This window comes from Podospora pseudoanserina, chromosome 2, assembly GCF_035222485.1.
Source record: "Podospora pseudoanserina strain CBS 124.78 chromosome 2, whole genome shotgun sequence".
Taxonomy (NCBI): domain Eukaryota; kingdom Fungi; phylum Ascomycota; class Sordariomycetes; order Sordariales; family Podosporaceae; genus Podospora; species Podospora pseudoanserina.
This window is the reverse complement of record NC_085921.1, coordinates 1,298,551-1,311,042: the sequence shown is the minus strand read 5'-3', so window position 1 is coordinate 1,311,042 and position 12,492 is coordinate 1,298,551. Positions and strand designations below refer to the sequence as shown.

General features: G+C 52.1%; 1 protein-coding gene and 1 non-coding gene across 2 annotated transcripts; one reads left to right on the top strand and one right to left on the bottom strand.

The window, feature by feature from the left end:
- Window positions 1–404: 404 nt before the first annotated feature.
- Window positions 405–1,697, top strand: QC764_202610 (uncharacterized protein; the record flags this gene model as incomplete). The annotated part of the gene is made up of 2 exons (XM_062943961.1): window positions 405–441; window positions 469–1,697. The coding sequence occupies 2 exons, from the start codon at window positions 405–407 to the stop codon at window positions 1,695–1,697; spliced, it is 1,266 nt and encodes a 421-aa protein (XP_062802732.1).
- Window positions 1,698–2,503: 806 nt separating this feature from the next.
- On the bottom strand, window positions 2,504–2,574 carry QC764_0032940. Its single transcript has one exon. It is a non-coding gene; the product is annotated as a tRNA-OTHER (tRNA).
- Between the last annotated feature and the right edge of the window lie 9,918 nt (window positions 2,575–12,492).

Below are 12,492 nucleotides of genomic sequence, written 5' to 3'. Positions count from 1 at the left end.
ATACAGTACACCCATTTTTCTCTCTAGCTTTCCCAGCCTGCCTCAAGACGTCCGCTCGTGCCATCAAACCTTATGCATCACTCGGCCCAGACCCAATGGTCCTTCAACGGCGCCTGTTTGATCCCTCTAGCGCGCCTCTACCCAGCTTTTGAAACTGTGAACGAGCAAAGAAACCATCTTCTCCAGATTCTGGAGTACATTAGCACACGATAGCGGCGGCCATCCACGTGGTTGATGGAGTTCACCTGTATGGGCACTGACTATCACAGCGCAAGGAAATAGCTTTGGACTTCCTGCTCCCACGAGCGGAGGTTTCGCAGGAATTACAAAAGGGGCAGCCGTGCTTGTCAAGCTGGTACTGACAGACATTCGATCATGGTGTGGACTGATTACTTTCCGGGTATATGATAGACCACCACCTCGGCCAAGAAACAGCACAAATTTTGTCATCATCGTGCTCATCTGTACTCTTGTCCTCATCGTCCTACAGGCTGAGTCTCTGCCCGGTATCGACTACGGTCCCCTCCGCGGTATCGATCACCCCCCTTAGTGATCTTCCGCTCGTAACAACCACAACCACACCACTACCCGCCAAAATGCTGGACCCCCTCTACGGCCTCGCCACCCTCTCCTCCTGGACACCCACCTTTGACCCCTCCAGCACCACAATCATCACCACCACCACCACCCTCCCCGAGCAGCGGGACCCCTCCATGCTGGACAACACCAGCAGCAGCTCCGACTGTTACTGGATCCGGCTCTTCCTCAAAGTATCCATCCTCTGCGGCTGGTTCAGCGAGCGAATCCGGTCCTACGCCCGGTTATGTCAAGAAGCCTGCCAAGAACACTCTGAAGAGCGCCGCCTCTGGACCCTCAACCCAAACCACCCCTCCTCTTCCCTTATCCTAATCCACTCCTCCTCCCTCCTCCGCCCCCTACCCAGAGGATCCCCAACAACCTTTCCCAAATTCCGCCTCCTCCCCGCCGAACTCAGACAGCAAATCTGGGCCGAAGCGCTCCCCAAATCACGCATCATGCTCCTCCAGCTCCCCAAGCAGAACAATCACATCTCCAACCTCACAGGCGATTGGCTGCACAAGTTTTCATCCCGTCCAAGAAGAGACACCACCACCACCACCACCACCACCACTCGTCTCGCCAGGGGTAGATCTTTTTCGTCTCGCGAAGGGGAGAAATACTCCTTCGCCACCACCTCGTCCTCCTACCCCTCTTCCAAATCCAACATCTTCACCTGCAGCACCCCTCCCCCGGTACTACTGTCTGTCTGCTCCGAATCGCGGCTTGCCGCGCTCAAGAGGTATCGTCTCGGACTTGCTCCACGTGGACACCCCCAGCCGAGGATCTACGTTGATCTTTCGACCGACGTCATTGGTTTGTCGAATGAGGTCATGTCGTCAACCTCTGGGAAGAATTTGATCAGGCTGACGCCGGATATGAGGCTTGTGAGGCATGTCTGTCTGGCTGGGCAGAACGCGGGGGGGTTCATGAGCTCGAGGGGGGCGCTGGTGTTGGATTCGGTGGAGAGCTTGCTGGTGGTGGAGAATGGGTTGTTTGGGAGCGGGATGGTGCCTAGGGTTGCGGGGCTGGATTGGGAGTATTGGGTTCGGTGGCAGTGTAGGAAGGGGTTAGCGAGGTTTGGGTTTGGGGGGGAAAGGTTTGGGGTGAGGGGGGGTTAGTACGAGGGAGACTTGGGAGGGGAAGGGGTTTGGGGATGGGGGTAAGTGGTGAGTAAGATGCAATGTGTTTTTAGAGGGGGGGGTGTTATGATGATGGTTATGACTTATGTGAATAAATGTTTGGGGTTATGAGGTGAGAGGGAGGGCTATGTATTGTGTGAAAGATGGGATGATGTTGGAGGAATGGGTTAGGATTGGATGAGGTTGGAGGCGGGATGAAGATGGTATGAGAGTGGAGGCTGGATGAAGATGTATCGAGTGTGTACTATGTGTTTGTGATGATTCAGGAGTGATGGGTGAGGTTATGGTTTCTGATTATGGGATCAGGAGTAATGGAGTTCTGCAAAAGGGAAAGAGGTAGATTGACGATAGACGATTAGGCAAATAGAGTCAAAGAACTAATATACCGAGAGCAATAACTAATTAACTGTAAAAAAAGAGCAAGAGCGCGGTCAATGACAGTGAGATGTCGAGCATGAAGGAAAGACAGACGGATGTTGAAACACAGAGATATCCTGCCACTACCCCATGCCCTACGAAGATATCTCACTCATACAGAGCTCAGAGTTACATTAATTCGTCATTTTCTCTAGTCTTGTGGTCAGGTGAAGAAAAGACTGCTTTAAATTCTTCAAGATCATGGCGGTTGAGTGGCTCTTCGGAGCATACCAATCTAAGGTTTACAATGACCCGGATATCTCGACGCCACCACGCGCCATTTTCCACACCAACAGAACCTAAAACCCACTTCTCAAGACTCAACCCAGCCCCAGTATATCGTCCCAATTTCCAAAAAGCGTTTCCGTGGCGTGGTAGTATAGCGGTTATTACACTCCCGAGTTAGAGCGAAGACCCAGGTTCGACTCCTGGCCCGCCACACAGCGTTTGATTCCCTCAGGGATAGGCGTTGACAGCGTCTGTTCTTTTTGCTTTGTCTTGACAGACATCAAATCTCGAGCTGACTGGACCTCTATGGTTTTGACCACCATCTCCCAGTTACATCTCTTTTTACATGACCTGGCAAGAATGCAGGGTCATTTGGTCCAGTTGAGCATTGCACACTAAATGGCAACAGTGATAGATGAGGTGCTGAGATTCTCTAAAGATATAAATCTGAGATTATCCCAAGGCCCTAACATTCAAGAGGTAAGGTGGGTCTAAGGCCTCACTTCCAGGTGTGCCGGCGATGCCATCAAGCATGGGGAGGAGCGAGGCTGCCTCAGCGGAAGGTGCCAAGGCATTTTTACCCATTGATGAACGCTCCTTCCGTCACTTGAGAGAAGCTAGGCGGATGCACAGGAAGGTGCGTTGTAGGCCTCACTTTCCAAGCAATGAGAAGTTTGCTGGAAGGAGCGAGGTAGCTTCAGAGCAAGAAAGCAAGAGCGATCCCGTGTCGACGCCTTTTCTTTCCTTGACCTCTCTCCGTAGGGTCTCCAGGCTGCAACATTGAGGTCGGGAACCTGGACACAGCATACCCAACATCTCCGAAAAGTACCTCTCGTCTTGCTTTCACACCCTACCTCGCAACTCTCTTTTTTGCAATCTTCTAGTTTGTCGAGGTTCTCTGAAGCCTTGCCGCGATCAGCACCAGGCCATCCATCAGTGGCCTCCCTTCCCTTCATCTACCACGATCATCAGCAATCGACACTCAATCCATCACCAACTCATGGCCACAAAATCGCGCCGTCCTCAATTCTCAGCTGCCACGAAGCTATTAAGACGTTCGGCATACTGCCCTTTTGGGACAGTCTCGACAATCGATTTACCCAGCACAGCTGAAGCAGCAAAGTGCAACCAAACTTGCTCGAGTAACGACAGCCAACCAATCCACTTTTGTGAACTTTACCCCTATTCATCTTATTACAGACCACCAAACATCAGCACAACGCCATAAATACTCCCCCATCAGCGTTTGTAAGCGATTACACCAGACTACCTGACCACTGCTCACCAATATAGCGATATCCCACCGTTTTGAAAGGTCGTTTTCCATTCGGCCAGCGCCATGTAATTGGTCCCTAGTATCCATATCATGCAACGACAGCAAGGTTTCTTCGAATACTTGCACCTTTCTCAAGCTCAGACCGCGGAACCGGCGTCATGATCCGAGAGACAAGAATGTCAGGTATCATCTGCCGTCCGTAGAGTCGGCAGGAGGTGCCTTATGGGTAGGATTTTGAGTCATTTCTCTGTCCTGGCGTGATACCGATACCTTTCAGTCTCTCTCATCCCAAGCCTGGCGGTGTACACTATCTCCCAAGTGTCCTTCAGTACCGCGGCGACTGAGTGGAGATCTTGACTTCAGTATTCGCATGGCAGCTGGTGCCAACGCGGTGCTCATGCCGTTGCTGCACAAACGACAGCGGCTCATCGGGCGCAACGGCACAACTCACTGCAAGGTGGTGAATCTTGATATGGTGGCGGGCTGATGTAGTGTCGTCGTAGAACAAAGATTGGAGTGGTTCTCACTTCCATCAAGGGCGAAGAAGTGCGCGGGTGCAAGCTTCCTCGTTGCTACCGCATTCTACAATCACGCCTTCTTTACGTATCTTCAACTTCTGATTATCATGCTCCTTGCTGACAGCGACAGAATCCCCTCGTGTTCTGCACTTGATTCGAACAAACATGCATCAGTAGGCCAATAGCGGTCTTGTCCCTCACGTTTGAGGGCTAGTAAATTGCCACCAAGGCAATGTACAACTCAGAGTACATCTAGGAAGGTGAGCATCCCAGGAGTATGACAGCATCAGCACTCTTCGAACGTGTTGTTTGCATAGGCCCCGAGTGTTGGACACTTGAGACCGCCTTCGACCTGGATTCTCTGGTACGCATCGCTTTGTACTCACACATAGCCTTTACCTCCCCTTTTCCCGAGGAGAAGTACTACCCAGCAAGACTGATCAGATAAGGAATGTCCAACCGAGACTAGAAAGCCCAGAGGGGAAACAGGCTCGTCGACTTCTCCTCTTCGTCGATCCGGCCACTCGGGTTGACGAGAATTGTCAGAATGGATGTGTAGTACATACTCAATCCTCTGGCATATTCTGAATCAAAAGTTCCCAAATTCCAGTTCGTTCCCCGCTTGCCGGACTCAACCGTTGCAGTGTCAGCCTTTGCGGATGGTGTGTTGGACAAGAACCTCCTCCCTACTTCCCCGGAAGCCCGGCCTGTTCGGCAATTCAGGTGGTAGTCGGGGTCCAGAACGAGGCCAGCGGGCGCGAAATGGGGGACTGGGGGCTAGTTGACCGTTTTACGCCGTTATTCTACAGCTGGGACTGGAATGGCCTGGGTCGATCGAGACGCCACGGCGTTCTTTTTGTCTCCGAGTCTAATATGCGGACTTTACTGGGTCGATGAAGGACAAGAGGTGAGTAACCTGGGCGAAGAGAAAACGAAAGCTGTTTGCTTGTCGTGCTCGCTAACCGAGCCCACAACCTGCATACTCTTAGATGCAGTCAGGATGAGTTGTCAATGAAAGCTGGAAGCGTATCGCCGGCCATTCCACCTTTTCTCGGCTGCAGTACCGGCCATGACATGCTGCTGGCGACTATGGATGCCCTTTATCCCTTACTTCGCCGTATACATGATCACGATATCCCATCATCCTATCGCTTCTCGGAATATTGTGTCTGCCTATCAATAGACCGGTCACCCGCTCAACATCTACTCAAGCTTTATGTGTCTCATAACGGTTCCGAGAGCACGGTACGTACTTGAATCTCAGACCGCGGGTGTCGATGACGCCTAACATTCCGGATATGCTCACTCTTGCATTCAAATAGTGCTCATTGTCGTCAACTGTCTCACTCCCAGACCTAACCTGCCTACGCGAGCTTCACCAGATGCGAGTGTGGGTGGCAAAAGTGCACTTGATAGACGATATTCCGCCATCAAGCTCCAGCTGCCGCCCAGCCTGGCCTCAGGGGAAGCAGGCCAAGAGAATATCTCCAAATAAGACCCTATTATTTATTTCATCAAACGAGGCAGGAAGAGAGACATGCAGGAAGCAGGATGATGTTCCGCTTTGGGATCCGGCACCCCTCTTCTCGGAAAGGGGTTTTGGGGGGGGGGAAGAGGTGGGTGGTCAGGAAATCGATGTCCTTTCAGGTCTTGTTGACCGTTCCCGGTGACCAGTGGCCCGCCCGGCAGGGGATCAAACACGAAAGCGAAGCGCTGCCGCTGGAATAGATTAAGATATGGTGGTTGCAGGAGCCACGTCAGAGGAGAGGATGTCCAAAATAGGTGGCAGTTTTGCCGGTTTGCTGGGTTAGAAGAGAACAAATCCTGCTTTTTCGTCAACACACATGATCTTGTTTGGGAAAGAACACGGGCAGTTTTTTCATCGTTTCCCGAGGAGAATGACAGAGGGAATACAAGCATTGTAACAGTCCGTCCAGCTGAGAACTTGGGACAGCTGGAATTGGACTACCACCCACAGCTCTCGAGTTCAGCTGTAGCCTGGCCATGGGGGGGTATTTCCTCAACAGGTCTCCCCCGGCCTCGGGCTTTAGCTTTTTTGCGAGCCTCAGAAAACCGAAAAGCCCACCACCGGTTTTTTTTGTCTCACCACCACCCACATGTGGTACAGAATACAACAAGCGAGATCCTCTTCGTGAGACTTTTGGCTTTCTTCCTGTCCTTCTCCTCGGTATCTCTTTTACCGACGACCGTTGACCTCTCAAGCCACTTTGGAACACAACACACACAGAGAGAGAGAAAAAAATGTCTCGGAGCTTGTTTTTTTTGGGTTCTCGAAGCGGGGATGTACCCAGGTGTTGTGTGTTTGTCGGTGAATAATAGGAGCAGCTACCAATAGGAAGGAGACTACCAGTTCTTTCCTGTCTCACTTGCTTTTCTTTTCCCAACGGCGGGCGTTTGAAAAAGATCGAGACAAGAGAAGGGAGGTTATCTGAGTCAAGACAGGCATATCATGCCTTGGCTTTCCTCGAGTTGTTGTATATACATCATGAAGAGACAAAAGAAAACGGTGGGAAGCCGTTGTTGACTTGGAATAGATAAGGTAGGTGGGTATCTCAGTCTCTGTTCCACATGCCCGAGGTCATGGTTTAACTGACCCAACCCAGCTCGGCCGATCCAGACTTTATTTTTGTCACATCCCAACAAGGCAGTAAAACGAAGGAATTCTTTGCAGGAAGAGACAGACGGACAGCAGAATCGGCGATGTGAACGCTTTCGTCACTGCTTGTAGATGCGGCGGCGGGTTTGACACCCCTGTCCAGCTCAACAAACCCCCGATCGACTGGCTGGTAATCATTGTTCCCGTTGCATTTTTGCCAATCTGCATTTCAACTTGCTTTGCATTTTCACATTCCAGGCTGGACATTTTTACTGCTAGTCATCCCCAGCCGTGTTTGCCGTTCAATATGTATTTTGTCCTGCTGGTATGACGTTGAATAAATGGCTGGGGTTATAAGTTACAGTACATACGGTACCTATATCCACATACCGAGGCTCAACCAACCTCTTGTAAATGCAGGTGGTAGCGGGAAGGACAAGAGAGAAACTTGGTGCCGGGTTTGTACTATTGAACCCTGGGGGCGGGGGGAGGGGGATTTTGTCCACTTATTTTCTTCCCGCTACTATTTCGAGAATACATACATATCCAACGTGCAGTGCTACATCCGTAGAGAGGGAATAACTGTCTCAGGGGATGTTCCGTACATGAATAGTAGCGTACCATATAGGTAGGTAGGTAAACATCCCGTCCCGTTTATTAACCTGGGAATAATAGGGTTTTGGAACGTCGGCCGGGAGGATATCCGAATTATTGAGAGATTTGACGTCCCAATGATGCGCGCGCAACGCTTGCTGGAGCATAGAAGTCTGGAGAGGTTTCAAGTGGTGGTGATGATGATGATGATGATGATGATGATGATCATGATGATCATGTCGAACGAAAAAGAGAAAGAGGAGTTACAGTGTCGTCCAAAAGGGGTGAAATATATCAGCATTTCACTACTCTCTCTCACCCACCTAAGAAAATATAACATACACAAACAAAATACTCCCAAAAAGACACAAAAACCTCAAACATACCACAAAACAAAACCCCCCCCCCCCATATCCATATCCATAGCTATCCACTCCCCCCCAACAACAATCACCAATCCATCTCTCCATGCTCCCATCCAAAACGGCAAGTCCATCCTACAAAATGGCGTCGCAAAGCCTCAGCTGAACCGTTCGCTAGCGATTACCAATATCAGTTAGTCCCCCTCACCAGGGGCCCCCCTGGGCAACCAAAAGACAAGAGAAAACGCCACCTTGAAGATCCCTCCGACATGATTGGACCCGATGCTGTGTGACAACGGTTTTTTGCGTTACTCTTTTGCGTCAACGCTAGGACGGATCGCTTCTTCCCCCCCTGAAGAAAAAAAAAATAAAAGGTCGCCGAGTCGGGCTTTAGCCACATTGCGGAGTAGGGTGGTGCCCGAGCCGCTGGGACAGACTTGCAGCTACGGGGGGAAGGGGATGATCATGAGGAGGAGGGTGGTGGGCATTCAGATTTCGGGGCGCTGCCAGACATCCGGGGCCCCGGTTCGTTGGTTGACCCTCCTCCTTCTTTCCCCTCCAGCCAACGGGGAGGTGAGCCTTATCTTCCAGCTGGAGGCGGCTAGGAGCCCGAGGGGATGGGGCGTGTGGCGGGTGTGGCTGGTGAAGAGAGGGTGAAGGATGAGGTACGTATCTACATATCATCTGAACGGTGATGGTGACGGCGGTGGGGCTACCGGCTGGATCTCTGTAAGCAATACCGGCTGCTTGCATGCCGTTGTGAAGTAAAAAGACCCCTCGGGAGCGCGGATACCGCAAGACAAGGGTATTATTTTCCCTGCTGCTTGTGGTATCAAGGTGGAAAGAAAAAGGCCTTTGCGAACATCGCTCAGTGTGTGTGAGATGACTGTATTCCACCTTGCTGGCGAATAAGATAGCGAGTAATTGCGAGGTTGCTACACTACGCACGGGAAGATCATGCAAGCCAGCAACAAGGAAAAATGACAAGTGCACCGCTCGTACAGAGGTCCAAGATATTTGACCCCTCTCCCCACGATCTGGGAGCCTCGTTGGTATACGAAGCCAAGGTCTGTGTCTGGAGTATCGCAACATCGGGGGATACCAAACGAGAAGAGGGGGTAGGGATAGGTGTCTTGGCGTGCTTGGCTGTTTTTGCATCGTGTGTGTGTGTCTGAGGGAGAAAGAGATGCGATACCACGGTAGCAAGGGCCCCCGTTGAACCGCCCAGCTGACCACCCGAGAGATTTGCAAGGACGATGTGTCCAATCTTGGCGGATTGCTGTGCTGTCTATTCTGACGTCGCGAGGAGGAACTTTGTAGTTGCAGCGAGAGCTTGACGAAGCGGAGACGTTCAAACATGCGGGAAGTTGCTTCGGGTCCGTTTCACCCGCACGCCTACCCGAACGGTTGGGTTTTACAGACAGTACAGTACTGTACTGGTATCAGATCAGATCATCAGAGGCTGTTACTTGCCTATGAAGACGACGGCAGCAGCAGCAGCAGCAGCTGTTACAGCGTCACAGCATATTGGTTTGCAGTTCAAAGGGTTTTCTGGTGCTACCGGCGCGCAAATCTTCGGAAGTTTGTCGTTCGGGCCTTCGGGGTGTCCTCGCATCGCATCATGGTTCGTTCCCAGGTTGGCGGGAAAGGTGCTAATGTGCAGCACGGATGATATTCTCCTATAATCGTACATACATAGCCTGGCGTCGCTTGTGTGAGGGTTGTGTGTGAAGAGTATCAGTCCATGTACAACCCCCGCGCCCAGAGCTATAACTGTCAGCCGTTATACCCCAAAGATTTAATTATAGCGGTGTGGAAGACACCTTGTGGTGTGGTATGGTACGGGATTGGGGACTGCCAGTGGGTTCGGTTCGCTTGCGGTATGTGATAAACGAGGTGTCGTCGCTCTGCTTATCCGAATCAGAAAGGTGAAACATGGATAACCAGAGAGGTTCTGCCAAACATACTTCCATAGACTTGCCAGACCAACAACTTATTATTTGCGCAGATAATCGACACTCCCCTCGGGATCTGCATATCATATCACCGCCATCGCCGTTCCTCCTGATGTTGTGCGAGGTGATTCGATAACGGAGGGGGGTTGTCAGGGCAGATCTCGAGCAACTGACGATCACCGGTCCGTGCCATCCCTCCTCCAGTACTGGTCCCAAAGACTGCTCGAATGTGGTGGGTGGGTTGGAGTCGCGGCGATCTGGTTTCCCGTCTGGGTCAGAAGAAGACTGCTCGGGAGAGTGCCGCGGTCGCTGCCGTCTGATTGCTGGGTGTAACGTCAGGAACGAGGTTCAAACCAGCGCCGAGAGGCTACGAGGCTACGTTGGAGGATAGAGCAGAAAGCTACACTAAGCGCCGTTGCAAAGTCCATGCACCCCTACCCCCTTCCAATGCATTTAGCCGGTCGGGTACCCAAGTGGATGGGTCGCTGAAGAAAAGCCACCCGCTCAGGATCAGCACAGACCGGCTCGCTGGGATTTGAAGCTTAACCCCAGATCTCGGCCGCTACCATTTGACAGCAACAGTACCATCGACTGGCGACCGACTTGCCGTTTTCACCCCTTTTTAGCGAAGAGCCCCTCCCTTGGATATCAAGCTTCAGGAGCGTCTTTCTGAATCAGTAAGCGAAAAGAATACCACCCACTGGCGCTCACAACAGATAGGACCCCTCGCCCATATTTGCTACATGCTGGCCCTATATCATATCAGCCCTCAAATAATTCCAACGGGAATTATTGCGCACCTGAGGAGTCCGACGATCTGGTTCACAGGGTTGGCTAATCATGGGAGCTAGCCACTGGCGCGCCCCAGCAGCTTGGGACGAGGCCGTCATGGGATGACGAGGGATGCTACCCAGCAATCCCATTTGCTCGACACTTGTTTCTTTTTCGCTGTCTCGAGTGTTTGATCACGTTTTCACCGCCATCTCAGCCGTTGAGGAATGACACGTATCAGCACTGATTGGGTTCTCTCTGCAGGAACAACAATCTGAACTGGTTATTGCGGTGGAGAGATTTACGAGCACCATGAGGCTCTCTGTCCAGATATGGAAACCAGGGGGGGGCAAAAGAGCATCACGATCTTGCCATGCCATCCCCCGGCTGCTGATGGTTCTCGCCGCCTTCCAGAGCCTCCCCCCCCAAGATGCCCGCGTGGAGGCGCCCGCCATCTCCGGATCGAGTGTCAGCCCTGTGTGGCCACACCAACTTCTAGGTCTCGTACACTGCAAGAATGCGGTCCGGTACTGGATGCGCGCGCCTGTGAAAGGTGTGGTGTGCTCTGTCTGCATCTTGAGGCCTTTTTCGTCCCTTTTGGAACGAGGGACCTCCCAAGAAAGAACCAGAAACGGGACGGCCGTATGCGAGTTCATCCCATGCCGACTCCACGAGGATCATCAAAAAGGAGGGGCGGATTGGCTCAACCGACACTGCACAATAGCGGCCCTGCTACATGATACCTAATGCGAGCCGCGATGATACTGTATTGCGTCGCGCGAGAGTGGTTTTGGAAGCTCTCTGCTCCAAGAACCCCCGGGCCATAATATATGTCTTAAGAGAAAAATGGTGTGGATGGGTTCAGCTTGGTGGAACGGGACTGGCAAATCTTGGGGATTGCCGAAGACGGCAACCTCTACACTACCTACCCCCCAACAGACTTGAAAATCCCCTACAGATGGGACAAGCCATTTCCTGCAAGCCACTGGACCTAGGGTCATGTATTGTCTCCTTGTAGTCAGGTAGGTGCAGGTCCTGATTCAGACGTTGGTTACCGTTTCGAACGGCGTTGCGCCCGCTGAGGAAGATCGACCTCGAGGAAGAAGCTTCTCACTTGTCAGGTGAAATGATGTGCTGCCAGCAAGGGGACGGCGCCGTCCTAACAAAAACCACTCAGAGCTATCAGCCAGAGGGGAAGGCAAATCGGCGCACTTTGCAGCACGACTACTCGGCAAGCTTTGAGTATAAGGAGTCTGGATCCATATCCACTAGGAGGGGCAGAGGCGGCAGTCATCATCTGTGGATCAGAGGATTCTCATCGACGGTGAGGGGTGAGTGTGGGTGAGAGTGAGAGTGAGAGTGAGAGTGACAAGAGATGGTCCGTGATGCAAAAAAGTGTGATGTGATTGATGTGTGAGTGAAGTGGTGGTGTTGGTTGCGAACAGGCCCCTGCCAGCGATCATCAAAGCAGACAAGGCCGGCACGGGGCAGCTGAGATGAGATCCCTGTGCCATCCTTGCTCCCTGCGGTAACGGACGATATACAGCGTCCAGTAATACGGTAATATAAGGTACGGTTAAGAGACCGGGATCCCAATAATAATCCCACGGCTGCGACGCCGCAATACAAGAATCATCTATACCGTTATGCTGTCTTTTCCATCACCGCATCCAACGCATCAAAATCGACGGCGACGGGACTGCACTGCAGCACATGGTGCTCCAGGCAAAATTGCTCGCCTGACACTGCACACTGCACACTTGCGGAATCCCCTGAACCTTCTTTTCTTGCTGGAGTCACTGCCGATGCTGCTGTCCATGTCGGCGTCGAAGGCGATGGCGATGGTGGAGGTACGTACCTCTCAAGCCACATCAAACCGCATCAATTAAACTCTCCGATACCCTTGCCGCTGCCATTTGCAGCTAGCCAACCGCTAAAATATCTGGAAACTCGGACGTACCGAACTCAATCTGGGACGGCCAGGAGGTACCTCTGGAAAGTACATCTGGCCTCACCCCCACCCCCCCGAGTTAGCT